The sequence below is a fragment of the Thermobia domestica genome, chromosome 10 (genome assembly GCF_964235325.1).
Source record: "Thermobia domestica chromosome 10, izTheDome1.hap1.1, whole genome shotgun sequence".
Taxonomy (NCBI): domain Eukaryota; kingdom Metazoa; phylum Arthropoda; class Insecta; order Zygentoma; family Lepismatidae; genus Thermobia; species Thermobia domestica.
The window spans coordinates 110,669,247-110,686,541 of NC_137463.1; the positions used below are offsets into that span (position 1 = coordinate 110,669,247).

At 35.7% G+C, this 17,295-nt stretch overlaps 1 protein-coding gene across 1 annotated transcript in view; it reads left to right on the forward strand.

Annotated features, from left to right (window-relative positions):
* The first annotated feature begins 8,113 nt into the window (after nucleotides 1–8,113).
* The window catches only part of LOC145662653 (uncharacterized), a 37,421-nt gene continuing 28,239 nt past the window's right edge, over nucleotides 8,114–17,295 (forward strand). Inside the window, exons 1-3 of the mRNA XM_081728447.1 lie at nucleotides 8,114–8,324; nucleotides 10,730–10,854; nucleotides 15,265–15,437. Of these exons, the coding sequence (XP_081584573.1) occupies nucleotides 8,175–8,324; nucleotides 10,730–10,854; nucleotides 15,265–15,437 (448 nt within the window). The 5' untranslated portion in view covers nucleotides 8,114–8,174. The remainder of the gene's footprint in view (nucleotides 8,325–10,729; nucleotides 10,855–15,264; nucleotides 15,438–17,295) is intronic.

Genomic DNA, 17,295 nt, shown 5'->3' on the forward strand with positions numbered 1-17,295 from the left:
ATAGCATTTTTCGATTTTAGTTTTTTTTTTTTTTACTTTCGTATATGTAGCATATATCTGGATACGCGTTTGTCCCTTAAGGGAAAGCCTTCGCAAAAATAATCTCACGACGAAGGCAACTCCTACCTTAAGAAATAACTTTTGAAACACTACGGGTCTTATGCAAAGTCGTTCTGACGCGCGATTAGTGCCATACTAAACAGTTTGACTAACATATATTTACTGCAGTAGTCAGGACTTTAGTATGACGCTAATCATACGTCGAAACGACTCTGCATAAGGCGGTACATGTGACTTTCGTGATAAAAAAATGGCATATATATATATATACACAGATGGTGATCAGAAAAATGGAAACACCTAAACGAAATTGCAACTTACCAGATTAATATGGTGTCGAGCCACCTTTCGCCTTCAGAACAGCCTTGATGCGACGTGGGATGGAGGCATAGAGGCCGTGAATGGTAGCAAGTGGAATTTTACACCATTCCTCGTGCAGAGCATCGGCCAGTTCTGTGAGAGAGGATGGAGATGGAAATCGTCGCCGGAGTCGTGTTTCCAAAACGGACCACAGATGTTCAATTATGTTGAGATCTGGGGATGGGGCGGGCCAGGGAAGGTGTTGAACATCACGATGTTCCTCAAACCACGCTGCAACAACGCCAGTTGTGTGAATGGGTGCATTATAATCCTGGAAGATGGCGTCATTGTCCGGGAACAACACCCGGACCATAGGATGCAAGTGGTCTCCTAAAATTGCGACATAATCGTTGGCAGTGACTCGTCCGCTAAGTGTGACCACAGAACCCAATGAAAACCATGATATGGGAGCCCACAGCATCACCGAGCCGCCGCCATGTTTCACAATTGGGCGGAGACACTACAGATCATAAGCTTCTTTGGGCGTTCTCCACACATAAACACGGCCCGTGGTTGGGAATAGGGTGAAGGATGACTCATACGATTATATCACACGTTTTCAGTCCTCAACGGTCCAAGTTGCATGGTCGCGGCACCATTTGCGGCGTGCGAAAGCGTTATGGTTCCTGATGAGCCGTTTGGCCCGTACAACACGACCCCGTAAGTTCATGTCATGTAATTCGCGACGGACTGTGATTGTCGAAACAGGGTGGGGGAGGTGCTGATTGAGTTCCTCCGTCACTTGCTCCGCAGTGGCACGAAGGTTCTGCGTGACAATGCGCTTTAATACCCTGGGTGACCTGTCACTCATGATTTTCTTCCGGCCACTGTTCCGCTTCCCCGATGTAGTTTTCCCGTGTGTTGTGTAGGCCGTCATCACCTTTGACACTGTCCGACGCGACACATCTAACACAGTAGCCACTGCCGTCACACTCACTCCACATAACCGCGCACCAACAATTTGCCCTCTTTGAAAATCTGAGATGTCTCCCATTTTACACTACCTCCGTCTGCTGCAGCCACTGGACACAGCTGTTCCACTGCGCGTGACGTAGTATGGAGACCGACCTAACACACCACCACCAGCGGTCCGGCGCTGCGGGAGCCACGACACCACTGCCAACCCATACATCTGACGTGTTGCCAACTACAGGTGTTCCCATTTTTCTGATCACCATCTGTATATACACACCATATATATAGGAAGACGGGAGCTGGTTAGTTTTCATTCTTTACTTTTTTATGAGCAGATGGTGCACTGTATTGCAATGTAGTGGATGTGTACGGACAGACCAATGTTTCCACTAACAAATTCAATTTTGTTTTTGTTTCGTTGCTTACATTGGCTAGTAAGGGGCTGGTTGGCTGATATTGTGGGGCTAGTTGGCATAGTTTTTAAATATAGCAAAACAAACAAAAATTGGATTTATTAGAAATAAACGTTATTTTTCTAAATTATATTGCAATGGAGTAGGGTATTTGAAGTTTGAACTTACTTTCATTCACAACATTGAAAAGAATCAGCATTATGAAATATGAAAACTTCTTTCTTTCATTCTAGCTTAGTTGTTATGACATTGAAAGCTACAAGATTATCAAACTGTAATGGTGTCTCCTGGTTTGTATTTAGTAATCTTCAAAATAATTCAAACGTTTTAACACTTTCTTAGCTGGTTTTTAATACTTAACCATGAGAAGCGTACATAATCAACTTTCTGCATATACAACAAGATGTCTACACTTTTATACAGACACTTATTTTCTCGACAAGATGTCTACGTACATGTACATCTATTTACGACGTTGCTATAGTAACAACTCTCTTTTTAGTTAACGATTACAAAATCGAAATCTCGAAATCTCTATGTGTCTTTCTTTTCTTTATACATAATACTGCTCAAATAATTCGTCTCTGATCCCTTTTTGTAAGCTGGCACAGATTGCTAATATTATATACAACGTTATCGTTGTAGATGTCGCTCGGACGGGACTTCCATAATAGTTCTACTATGAAGGAAAGAATCCTGGGTTAAATATCATGAAACACCTACCTTTTGAATAGCCCTCGCATATTTAATATCATTCTTAATACAAATATTCTACTTTTCCATTTATGTATAATATATTATAACATTACACATTTTTATATTTATCAATATATCTCAATACTAATAACGACGATTTACAATTATTATGAATGAGGCTATTCAAAAATTAAATCTAACTGGTAGTTTCCTTCTAGGGTACAAATTAACTATTCCTTCATATACAAACAACATTATTTACAAACAAATATCTTCATAATATTAAATATTAGCAGGGTCAGAAGGCAACAAAATTAGAACATATAAACACATTGAAGATTATCATATAATACATTAATAAACTTTGAAAAATTAAGAGATTCGATATTCATTATTCTTATTCTTTCCATATAATAAGGTGCATCTATTTTATATAAGTCTGTCATTACCTTCATACGTTTACATTAAAATTATGATCTTTTATTTTTAAATATCTATAATATTCACATGAAATTTGAATAGAATAAAAACATGAAAACAAGAATAGCTTAAATATATATTTCTTGGCGAAAACATAAATTGTCAAACTCAGTATATTCTTGTATTACAATAAAGCTTTTAGATAATTTCTTATCATGAAACACAAATTAACATTTCCTCAATTAATGCTATAAAAGGAAATTGCAACAAAACTATAAGGAACAAATCAATAGTATTTTCAGTTAATTGCCATAAATTAATTTTATCACTTTCTTAACTGATTTTATAATTGCATAGGTTTTCAACATACATTTTAATAATAAATAGACTGAAGAACATATTAACCATAGACGTAAGCAAAGGTCAATTTAATACAAATCCATCGGACGCCTTTTTGACAGTTCAAGCCAGACGTTCGAAGGGCTCATTTAAGCAACATTGTATGGCACAATCTTGTATACGTTCTTGTCTTTCATAGGATGATACCATATTTTGACTCCTATTTACAAAATTCCTGCCATCTGCAAATTGATTTTGTGAAGATCGGCGGTAACTATTACTTCGACTGAAATTCCTGTTGTTATTTCTAAAATTCCTAGCTCCATTTCTATAATTAGGTTGCGTTTGATTTCCAGTACCATTATAACTACTCATTCTATTATTAAAATTACGGACATTAGAATCATTTTCATGTTGTATATTTACATTACGAACCGAAGCATATTGTGTCTGATTACATACATAATTACCCTGACCTCTATCCTGCATTTTATTGTTATTCTGTATTGCAGACTGACTCTCATAACTCTGAATGAGCATAATTGAATGGTTGAAGTTAATGCACTGTGCCGACATTAACAACTGTTGTAGTCTAAATGGCAATAAGATTCTAATAGAAGCTATAATTCGGGATTCCGGATGGTTTGGATTTAGTGATCTTAACTCATGATATGTAGATACTACAAATTGAGTAATACTCCGGTATAATTTTGGATTGTAATTCTTCGCTCGCAATACGGCATCTCTATTCGCTACCATAAAATCGTTTTCATAATTTGATAGAAGAGCATTCTTAAAATCTGAATGAGTTACTTTGCCACTTCTCAATATGATAACACTAAGGTCACGTTGAAACCTTGCCGTTTCTAATATTCTTCAAAACGACACTTATATAACTCCCGGGTTCCGGCACCAATTTGTAAGGGTGTCTCCTGGTTCATATTTAGTAATCTTCAAAATAATTCAAGCGTTTTAACACTTTCTTAGCTGGTTTTTAATACTTAACCATGAGAAGCGTATATCATCAACTTTCTGCATATACAACAAGATGTCTACACCTTTATACAGACACTTATTTTCTCGACAAGATGTCTACGTACATGTACATCTATTTACGGCGTTGCTATAGTAACAACTCTCTTTTTAGTTAACGATTACAAAATCGAAATCTCAAAATCTCTATGTGTCTTTCTTTTCTTTATACATAATACTGCTCAAATAATTCGCCTCTGATCCCTTTTTGTAAGCTGGCACAGATTGCTAATATTATATACAGCGTTATCGTTGTAAAACCACATCAGTTTTAATATGATTTGGTGTAGGTTAATTCTTCATATTATTTCAAAATGTAGTTAAAATAACTGACCTATCAAGAAACGTGGTTTATTTCCCGCTGCTCACAAAGTAGCTAAGAGAAACTAAGATATGTTTTAGCTGACTTATCGAGAAATGCAGTTTATTTCCTACTTTCTATAAATAAAGAAAGAGCAATAGCTAGACCTCTATTTTTGTAACAAAAGAGTAATACAAAATATTCTTCATTTTGAAATTAGGTTTATTCAGAAAATTCAGAGTCCGGCATACAGTCTTATTTAGATTTCTAAATTTTGACAGTAATCCAATACGTGTATACTATTCTATAACATTGAAGTAAAAAGATTAGCAAAACTGTAAACAACATAATAATAAAACAAACAATGTAACAATAAAAGTAAAATGAAGTAAAATTCCACACGGGGTTGTTTGGCGCACTTGCCAACCAACCCCAAATGCTATACGCCAACTAACCCCAAGCCCATGTTGTGCAACAAAGTCGTAATTACTCAGCAATTGTTTGGCACTTACGTTTTATTGTTTGAATATCCATCAAAACAAAGTTCAGATCTAACTAATGCTATATTACTTACCTCTGTACTCCAAGTAGCGACGATTCTGTGATGTAACGGAGAACTGAAAAAATACTTCAGATTGGCAAAAACACTCTTTATCTAATAGACGCCATAATCCGCAAGTTACAAATTCCATATGAAGGTGGCAGCTGCATCCATAGGTCGCTCTTTTATGACAGCAGCAACAGCTCATTATGTTAATTAATGAAGGAGTTATATGCAGTTCGTCAACCAGCCCCGGTCTCCCATATATATATATATATATATATCACCATAGGTATTCTGCCTTTATTGGCAGGTCACTTGCCGCAGCTGAGAAGCTTCCATGCTCCACGGTCCTCCGCTAACCTTTTCGTCTTCGCGTATGATTTTTCTGTTTTAATATCATCCATTAATTGTAGTCTCCTTCGCCCCCTCCCTCTCTTTCCCGCCACCATACCCTCTAGGACGTCCCTCATGATACAATCTCTTCTTAGGCAATGTCCCAACCAGTTTCTCTTCCTCTTCCTAATAATATCTAAAAGTGTTCTTTTCTCACCCACCATTTCTAACACTCTCTCATTCGTTTTCCGCTCTACCCAACTAGTTCTTTCCATTCTTCTCCACACCCACATTTCGAAGGCTTCCAGTCGATTTTCGTCACCTTTACGTAGTGTCCACGTTTCCGCCCCATACAGTACAACACTCCGCACGAAGCATTTTATGAGTCTTTTTCTCAACTCTTTATTCAAGGTCCCACAAAACAGACTTTTCTTCCTCCTAAAGGCTTCTTTCGCTATTCCTATCCTTGCTTTTATTTCACGTTCGCATTTCATGTCATTACTAGGAATACTACCCAGGTATCGAAAAGTATTCACTTGTTCTAATTTCTCCCCTCCTACTTTTATATTTGACACAGACCCCTTCGTTCCAATCACCATGGCTTTTGTCTTTCTAACATTTATTTTCATCCCATATTCTTCAAAGCTCTTTCTCATTTTTTCTAACATTTTATTGATTTTCTTTTCAGATTCTGCAACAAGCGCCATATCGTCTGCAAATCTTATGCATCTAATCATTCTACTTCCTACCGAAATGCCATCATCATCATGTAAGCTCTTTTTCACTATCTCTTCTAGATAGACATTAAATAGTGTTGGCGAGAGGCAGCATCCTTGTCGAACTCCCCTTCCAATTGCACTCTCTTCAGTCAGTTCTTCCCCTATCCTAACACTTAATTGTTGGTTTATGTATAAGTTTCTTATTAGTCTTCTATCTTTCCATTCCAACCCTATCTTTGTTAGAACTCCCAACAGCAATTCCCAATTCACGCGGTCAAAAGCCTTTTCTAGATCAATAAATACAACATACACATCTTTCCCTTTTTCTATAAATCTTTCACCGATCGCCCTTAATAATCCAATAGCATCTCTTGTGCCCTTGCCTCTTCTGAACCCGAACTGCTCCTCCTCAATATCTTTATTTGTTCTTCCATATAACCTTCTGTTCAGTATTCGGAGCAGAATTTTAGCTGCATGAGATATGAGACTAATAGTTCTATAATCCTCACATCTCTTTGGGTTCGATTTCCTAGCCATCGATATCATGATCGTTTTCAGAAAGTCTTTTGGCCATTCTCCTGTTTCATATATTATTGCATAGTTGCAACAATTCTTTCTTTCCTTTATCTCTTATATTTTTAATGAATATACCTATTATTGTCTCAAAATTTAACAAGTCATGGGCAAGCAAGCACTGTAACTACATAAATCGTTTATATTATCAACAAAAATACTAACAATGTCTTCCAACGCGGATATTTCCTTTTGTTTATTATTATATAATGCACATTTTGTATATCAGATAATTATGGAACACTGTACTAAAAAGATATTTATTCAACAACTGCCGCTCTGTCTCTCGACGCCATCATGGTTGTTTTGTATTTTCCTGCAATCAATTCGGGCACTGATTGGCTACTGAATGCTCTTGAATTGAATTGTTTAGAACAGGACCGAAACGAAATCTCTTGAACGAAACTATTTAATTCAAGACAAAAATAACATCAGTCCTGACGTCTTTTTCATCAAATAGTCTTGAATGGTCTTGAACAAGAGTCTCGTTCAACCTTTCTTTAATAGTCTACAAGCAGCATTATTGAGGCTAGTCTAATATTAACACTTTTAACAACAAATTGACTCAATATAATTCATTTTGAACATAAATACGGTAAATTGAAACAATAGAAATTAAAATAATATTAAATAAGAAATATGCTCTTAGGGTATACAAATAATAATCCTGTAACGCCATATCTTTACACATGCCTCCATGGTCTTCCAATAAATCGAGACGGATATGAACACACAATCTTTCAGGATTGTTGAAAACACCCATGCTTTTCAGTGGGATTCGAATTAACGACTGGTTACAATTTTGGTCAAAAGCCGAACGTTCGAGACCGCTCCACTATTACCACCGGCTAACCAAGGGCTGGATTAACCCAGCTGGAGACCTGGGGCTAGAAAAAATATGTGGCACCTGCTGACTTAACCTAATACATTTCTGTGAAAGCAGTACGAAGTTACGGGAATATGTTTCATATTGTTGGTTATATTTTATTTTATGATGATGATGGATACTTTTTAGATAGCTAGTTCAGATTTTGATCAGAGTGGGGGTCCCTGTCCATCATTAGACCCGGGGCTATAGCCCCCTAATCCTCTCTTAATCCGGCCCTGGGCTAACAGTATAGCCACGAGGGAGCACTACACTAATTTAAGTGTGAGAAAACTAAACTGTTAATACTACAACTTAAATTATTTTAAAACTATTTGGCCAACCTATAGATTTTAATAATTGCTAACATGTAAATGCATAATAAACCAATTTTTAAAAAATAATGGTTTAAACGTAGTAAAAATGTGATCATAATTTTAGTAGTTTTAATATTTATTGAAGTGAATGAAATAGTTTCTGATAACAGCGATTCATATATACTACATGCCCCAGACATTCTTCAAGGTTACTGTTGATTCTTATCTACAAGCACTAACAACTTTCCGTCTCAGTCGGGTTACACGAGTTGACCGGTCGTGACATTATGGCTTTCATGAAAGCATTACAATTCAATGTAAAAGAAAAGAAATTGTCACTTGTGGACACACAACTTCCTAAACTCATTTCACCTGATGGTATTATCGTGAAAGTGGCCTATTCAGGAGTATGTGGAACAGATCTCCATATCATTGATGTAAGTAAGCCTTTTAATTATTTTAAAAGTTGAAAACCTTCTTGAACTCTTCTTTCAAGACTAAAGACACATATTATTTCTGTTTTATTTTTATTATTATTACAAGGTAACAAAAACGTCTTTAGTGTTCTAAAGCAGTGATGAACAAAGAGGAATACAGTAGACGGTATGCACCTTTAGGTATCGAAGTAATCTTAATCAGCATCCAACACCCTTTTCCAATGTTCCTGCAGCTGCACAAACCCTGATCGGTGATCGTGATGCAAAGAAATTCGTGCGTGTGTTCCTCAAGTCTTCCTCATTTACGGATTTTTCACTGAGGTGGTTGTCGAAACAGGTGATAATTTGTTGGTGCTATGTCCGGTGAATATGGTATCATACATGGCACAATTAATCCCAACCAAGCTTCTGAACGGTCTCCGAGTTCTCTTTGCCACATGTGGCTTGGCATTGTCGTGCAGGAACATCATACCCTTGCGATTCACCAATGCCGGTTCCTTCTGCCAATGCACAGTGCACCATTTGCAACTGCTGAGAGTAGAAGTCAGCAATGATAACCTGATCAGGTGGAAGAAGCTCTTAATGTACCTTGCCAACAAGTCCACCATACAGAAAGCATAGCCTTTCGTAGGTGCAGAGGTGGTCTTCAGGTGTGAGGAACAGGGTCACGTGGGGACAACCAATGTCTGGTACGCTTGAGAGTGTCATAGAAGACCCACTTTTCTCCATCAGTCAGCAATCGATCAAAGATACGTGTGTTCAGGTGCTGAGTGAGCAAGGACAAACAGGCCCTCGTCATTCTTTGTTGGTTGCCGAGAATGTGTGAGGTACCCACTTGCTTTACTTGTTTGACTTTCCTATCCTATGCACATGCAATCTGACTGTTTCAGCGGAAACATGGAACCTTTCTTCAAGTTTATCACACTTTAGATCACTGTCCTCCTCGATGGCTGCTTTCAGGGACTCGTCGTCTAACACATGTAGTCGTTCACTGCGAAGTTCACATTTCCCGAACGGAATTTCTGGAACCAATGCCTCGCGGGTGTTCATTCATGGCATTCTCCCCAAATACCTGACATGTGCGGTGACTTCCTATTTTAAAGTCATATAACAAACATTTACGAACAAGCTACTGCGATACCTCTATTTCTCTTCGATACTGGGCGAAATATGACTGCTGTGTGTGCGCAACGTACCTATATTACTGAAGGTAGATGGACAGACCAACTCCCGATCCCTTGGCAGGTACTAGCGTCATTTCGTTAAAGTGCGCGCATAATTGATGGGATGCCAAAAATTATTATTATTATTATTATTATTATTATTATTATTATTATTATTATTATTATTATTATTATTATTATTATTATTATTATTATTATTATTATTGAACAGCATGAAAATCCGTGATTTCCCTCATTCAGTGTTTAGGAGTCAACGAGTTCTGATGTTAACTCATATGAGGAGATTACGTAAATCATATCTCAATCCATATTACGCAAGTAACTAATTTTGTAAGCCATGCTATTTTAGGGTTAACCTGTTTCTCGTGCGCAAAATAACTTTGCAACACAAGCATTTTATGATACTCAAAACCATTAATTTTAACCAATAAATTTTACTTTTGTTTCAAGTTGCTAATTTCGTTGAATTAAACCAGCCAATATTCACCATATGACTGATCTTTATTTTAAGTGTTTAAGCTAATTGGTTGTTAATTTGTTTGCTTCTTCCGGTGAAAATTAGTTGTTTTAAAGATACCGAAGCAAAAATGATATCATCCCCTTATTAGCACCATTGAAAAATGGTGATCATTACCGAAGTCAACTAGCGGGCACAGTGGCTGAGTGGTAAAGCGCATAGCTCTGATGCGTAAGGTCCCTCCTTCGATCCCCGGGCAAGTAAATTTGTGGTGGACAACATCGTGTCGGTGGGTTTTCTCGAAGTTTTCTTCCACTTTCTCATTTCACCAATTCTTCCACAATCATTCAATTGTCTAAAATCATCCGACTGCCATAATAAAATAAAATATCATTTTATTAAGATTGCTACTACTGTTGCTACTACCACTATTACTACTGATAATAATAGTAAGATAGAGTGTCAGTACAAAATATCAGGAGAAATATAAGATTTCTTGTTCTTGTTTATTTATTTAAGTCTAGCGTCTCTTGTCAGCACCGAGGTTATATGAGACATCGACCTACAATTTAAGTTAGAACCCGAACCACCGTAAGGCGTTCAAATTTCTATGCTCTGTCACCTGGAATCGAACCCAAAACTACGTGCACCAAAGGTGTACGGAGAGGGTAAATGTAGAAATGTATTGGTAAATATTTCAATGATTACTTCTTAAATAACGTTATGCGTTTATATGTTTAATATACTTCTCATGTTTTCGAAAGGGTTCTATCCATTGCAAAGAGCCAGATTTGATCTTGGGTCATGAATTTAGTGGAGTAGTGGCAGCTATAGGACCCGCAGTAACTCATTTGATAGTTGGAGATTGGGTGGCCATTGATCCGAATGAGTAAGTATCATTAGTGTTTGAAACAGCCCATATGTAGAACCCTTTGCCCGGGTTCTACATATAAGAACAATTAAAACTTTAAAAATAAACAATATTAACCGACCTCAGCAAAAGTAAAAAATAATAAAAGCGCGAGGAAACAAATAATAATAATAATAATAAGAAGAAGAAGAAGAACATGAAAGCTGAAAATAATTCATTACCATTATCTATTTAAAAAGTTTGAAGTCTGTGCCAAGCCATGCAAAATGATACACTGTTCCACAGCAAAATCAGATATGGATTAGCCTTTTGAGGTTCGTCCACTGAATTTAAGAAAGTTTTTATACTCCAAAAGAAAATGATAAGAATAGTCACTAATGCTTCATATTATACTTCTTGCAGAACGCTATTCAAAGACCTAAATATGCTTCCACTTCCATCATTGTATATATGCGAAACAGCCTTTGGTCCACAAGAAACAAGAACTGTACAAAAAGAATTCTGGCAAACATGGATATAATACGACAACGAAGTCATATCTTCAAGTTCCTCTTCATAATACCACCTTGTTTTCGAAAACAATTGTATATAAACATGTACAACTCTTTAACTCGTTGCTTAATCAAATTAAGTCTCATATCAAACATGAAAGTTTCAAATAGTCCATACGTACTCTGTTGATAAATCACTGCTTTTTTACAGCGTGGAGGAATTGCAAGCTGATCTGGGTTCTGCTAAGTCGTAAATATAGTTTTTATGCACGTATAAGGAAACCAGAATATTTTATCGTTTTTTATCATCTAGGAAATATGTAAAAGTAGTTATGTTTCTAGTATGATATGAATATTTGTATAATCACATCATTGACATGTTCTATATCATATTGCAATCAGCCAATGTAAATGGTCACTGAACGCAATAAAATTCAATTCAATTATTATTCAAATAATTTTTATTAATTTGTTTAGCTTGGCACAAACTTCAATTTTTTATAGATAATGATAATAAATTATTTTAAGCTTTCCAGCGCTTATTATTATTAATTTCTGCTTTCTCAGGTATTTATTATTTTCTGCTTTTTAGCACTTCTGTTGAAGTCAGTTATTTTTTTTAAGTATTTATTTTCTACTTTTTAGTGCGTTCTTGAAGTCAGTTATTTTTGTTTTAAGTTTATTTTATCTTTCTAGTTTTTTGTTATCCCCATAAGTTTAAGTTAGACACCTAAACTAAAGATAGGACATTGATTTCCTATAAAATGGGTAGGCCTACGGTACATGTGTGACTATATACGGTCGGTCCACGCGTTACAAAAATATACGTGAATATGCATATTGTTATTAACACTCTCACCTATTGAGAGGTTTTATAGTCTAATTCGAAATAATTCCATTAATCATAATAAAATTTATACGGAACCTGAAAGAAAGTATGCTCTTTGAAACCAAAAGAGAATGATCAAGACCGGTACATTTATCTTGAAGTTATGCATGAACATGCACACAATGAAGTCAGTAAATTACGATATTAACATTGTCAGCCATTGAAGTGTCAGTCATGGTCTAGCTCCGAAGAATATTATTGGACCTAATAAAATTTAGATGGAACCACTTCGAAAGTGCACTTTAAAACAATAATAATAACAATCAGAGTCTATGCAACTACTATGTCGATTACACTCAATTATGGTACGAACAATGCCATCCATTGAGGAGTTTCATGGCCTAGCTCCAAAAATCATAATAAAATCGTACTAAAATTTATATGGGACCACCAATTCAATGTTCAATGTACAAGGTAAATCTCTTCAGCACTGGTTTGCAATTATCATAACACAACTCAAAATTGCCACCCAATGTCTCGAATGATTGTTCGTTTAGCTGTTTCAAGTTTACCAAATCCAGCGGTTACTCTTGAAACACTTCGTCTTTGACAATAGTCTCACATGGGGAAGTCGCATGGTGTGAGGTCCTATGAACGGGGTGGCCAATCTATCGTGCAGCGACGACCATCCATTCATCGAAACGTTGATCCAACAAATTCCTCACAACAACACTAAAGTGAGACGGTGCTCCATGTTGTTGCCACGTGAACTGAACGTGTTCGTAACGAGGGTAATTTTCAAGTTCTGGGTTATTTTCAATATCTAAAGGTATGTGTCACTGATAACAGTTCATTTAAGAAACTATGGTTCTATGGCACCACCACTCTAAATATCACACCAAAGAGTGACACCAGGGAAGTCTGTCACAATTTCATGTGGATTAGTGTCACTCCAATTAACACAATTGTGTCTTTTTATGCTACCGTTCATCTTGAGTGAGGCCTCATTTGTTCACAAAATTCGATTCCAGAATTCTCAATTTGCTTCGTTTCGAATAAGAAATCACTCACGGAACTCAACACGCCAATTTCGATCATATTAATGAAATGTGCGCAGAAGCTTTGCCTTGTAAATTTTCAACTTTAAATCCTTTAACATGTTCTTTAAAGAAATATGCCATTTCCAGTTTACGTGCTAGATACAAAACTCCGAGCAATAATTTCGGTGTTTCTTTCATTTCGTACATTTGGTACTCCCTGGTTTCGGGCTAGATCACCCACAGAACCGATAGCTTCGAATCGTTGATTCAGGTTTCTCATGGGTTGACGTAATACTGATTCCACACCTGGATGTCTCTTGAAGTCTGCTATTTGTTATGTTTCCACCAAGCTTATAGCAGAAAAACAAATTGTTCCTTTGTCGATTTGAGATTCATCTGAACACTTGTATTACTCGGCATAATATAACTCGGTAAGCGACTCTTAAATAAAATACTACGAAAACGTGATGACCAATCCCAGCCAAACTAAAAGATATAGTAGTGTCAGCTCTAGAACAAAAAACGCTAGCGTATTTCTTTTCTATCCTGATTTGTTTTTGGGAAAGCGATTTTGTACCCACCCTGTATAATATATGTATAAATGAGCGAATTCAATTGAAAATTTAAAAGACAGAAGTGCAAGCAACACTACAGTATACAACTGCATCCAGTTAAAACTAATATTTAACAGTCAAACATGATGTAAGAGAAAATCAAGCAAGAGCTATGTGTTCACATCAATTGTTAAGGAGTTTGGCATACCAAAATTATTTTATGTATTTGTCTGTTAGGAAATGTCAAACAACAATAAGTACAATCTGCTGTTAACAGTAAATATATAGTTTATGCGCCGTACATACATAAATTGTCCCACCAGAATAAAAACTATTAACTACATCAGTTTGACAACAAATGCCATATTTTTTTAGGGCCACAAGAACAGCTTTTATCGACTTTCTCGAAACTTATACCATGCCATTTTGTTAAGTTCAATGTGATTTGTCAGCTGATGTATATTATCTTTGGATAAAAGTTTACTGCAATAGAAATTAAAATTTAAGAGTTAATGGTTTTGAACTATGCCTAATTATGGGGAGAGGGAGCTAGTTGCAACACTTTTTTAAAATTTTCAAAAAAATGTATAATTTTTCATTTCGAACATACATCAACCAAACTTTGTAGTTGCACGGCGAGATATATTCTACTTGCGCAGAAAATTTGAGAACATGGAGTACATTAAATGAAAGTATGAATGTGAAATACATTAATATAACAAATGATACAAAGAACAATATAGGCCCAAATATCATCTTAGACACTGTTGAGCATATGCTGACATTGTAGGCAACGTCTTCAGCTCAAATTGTCTTTTCTAATACAACTAAAAATGTTTTTATTCTTAAAGAAAAGTAAACTTAATATTATTAGGCTAATCTGTACTACATGTTTCATGTGGTGCTATACCAGTGTTGCCAACCGTAGCGGAATTCCGCTACGCGTAGCGACTTTTCGTTGCCCTGGCGACAAAGCGGCGACGGACGAAAAATACGGAAAATGTATGACTTTTGAAATCCTATCTTAAAACGTTCAAGTTTTCCCCATTGCTTGAAAGAAGTGAACAAATTAGGTTACAAAACATGTATGTCAGATTAGAAAATTTGTGACAATTTAATCAACTCAGCTCGTGCAGAAGCAGAGAGAAGAATATATTGAGAAACTTGCTGATATTACGATATCCAATTAAGAACACCAAACAATTTATTCCTGCCAAGGAAGGCTTTACTCTTGAAGAATTAATTATATAATGAAGAAATTGGATTGGACAGGAAAAACCATACTTCAATTACATCTCTCCAACTTCGTGAAAAAAAAAAATATGATTAGAAGTTTATTGAAAGAACATGTGAAAGATGAAAATTCGAAATAGAAACAGCGAAAGTCAAAAACAATCAAAAAGTTTGAACATTTAGATGCAAAAGAATATAGAGAGATCAAAAACATGTTTCAGTCAAAAGATAAAAGTATATTTCAAAGCTTTTGAAACTTCTAACATTTTTTTCCGTTCCAGTTCTTGCAGGAAGTGTTGTTATTGTTCACGAGGCCAATACAACTTCTGTGAAGAAGGAAGCTTGAATCAAACCATCGGCATTGGCAGATACCTTGATGGCGGTTGGGCAGAATATTGTCGAGTTCCCTCCCGTGAAGCATATAAGCTCCCAACTGGAATCCCACTAACATATGGTAAAATTTTAGTTAAATATTTTTTACATATTTTTCTTTAATCTTTCTCTCTCTCTCTTTCTTTTTCAATGTAAAGCTGGGAGGGACAGTGGGAAAGAACAGGATTAACGTCTTAAGACAGAAGGGGAACTGACATAATCACTGAATTATCCATTCGACTCATACAAAAACTGAAAACACTTGCTATGATTACTTGTCATTTGTTTGAGTATCTTAAATCATTATAAACATTACATTAAAACACGATAAGATAATTGTAATAAAAGTAAAATCGATTCAATTTTTGTTCAAACGACCGTTCTATTTAGTTTCGCAAATAATTCTGGAAAACCCCACCTCCGACTAGTAGTGTTCTTTATTATTGTTGCAAACGGAAAACAAAATTTTCATGTTGGAAATAAAATCTTTAATGTCCCATGTTATTCCCTTAGGCTAAAAGAGACAGATCATTAACGAAAGGGAATGATTATGAAATATTGGAAATGTTTGAGTGAAAGTATCAGAGGAAACGAGAGAATCCCGAGAGAACTCATGAACACAAATGTCCATGAGAAACTCAAATAGTCTGGTGTCGAACCAGAGACCTCTCTTACGTGAAGTGATTGCTTTACCATGAGGGACGATGGACACGATATTTTCATGTCAGAATCAAGGCTGAAACATTCTTCGTGGATAATAAAGCCTCTTGCTTGCTTACCACTCATAAATTCGCTATAAAATCTAACAATAATATATCATTCTTTAACAAAATGGATAACTGTTGACAGTCCAATCACTGAAACTAACCTTGTAATGGAAAATATTCTGATACAGTATATATTTGAATAATTTCACCGTCACTGGAACCACAACAAAGTGCCAGCTGCTGCTAGCGTGCCGGTTTACATCCAGTACAATCTTTCATCCTGAACACCAGATAATCTGACTTTTCTTCCTTTATATAACTTTCCATTGCGAAATATTCTATGCTCCTAATATATGGTTCACTTCCCTTCAATTAGCACCACACGAAGAAGGCAACAAATGACTTGTTCTTTTGTAGTGTATTTCATGACGTAATCAGAACTTCTTAATCTGCCAAAAAAAAAATGTAACTCTAGTTTAACGGCTAGTAGACGTTATTGGTCGTTAACCTGATAAGCATTCCAGTTTTTCATGAAACTTTTAACACAACAGGAATAATCATTTTATATGTGGTGCAATATCATGCGAGTTTCCACCCAAGGCTGTGAAGGTGGTGAGTTATCGGCAAATACTGTAGGAGTTGGCTGAGGGAGCAACGCTGTTAAAGTCGGCAAAATATAACGTTAGAAACTGAAATAATAAAAGTTAACGAATTAATGAAAATGTATATTCTTTATTTCCTCCCATTCTGTTGCCAGTTAATCGATATAATGTACAAAGACGTCACTGAAGTTAAATTCAAAATTAGTACACACAACGCAATTTCATTCGAAAGAACAGCTATAACATTTGAATCATTATGAAACGTATTGTATTTCATACTGCATACTTCGATCAAGTTTGAATGCAGAGAGAAGAGGATAAGAATTTTGATTTTCATTAAATTTAAATTATAAAGAATTTCAATTACATTATTATTATTATTATTATTATTATTATTATTATTATTATTATTATTATTATTATTATTATTATTGCAGTACTATTATTATGATAAGTACCTATGTATTGCAGCACAAATTCCAAGAAGAGATATTACTTTAAATTCTTACAGAAATAATAAACGCTATTTACTTTTAGTTGAACTACTTAAGATCCTCTGCCTCACTCTCGACCACAGCACACTATGAGTCAAATCATTATAATCATCTGCTAAGTTTAAACGAAGCCGTTG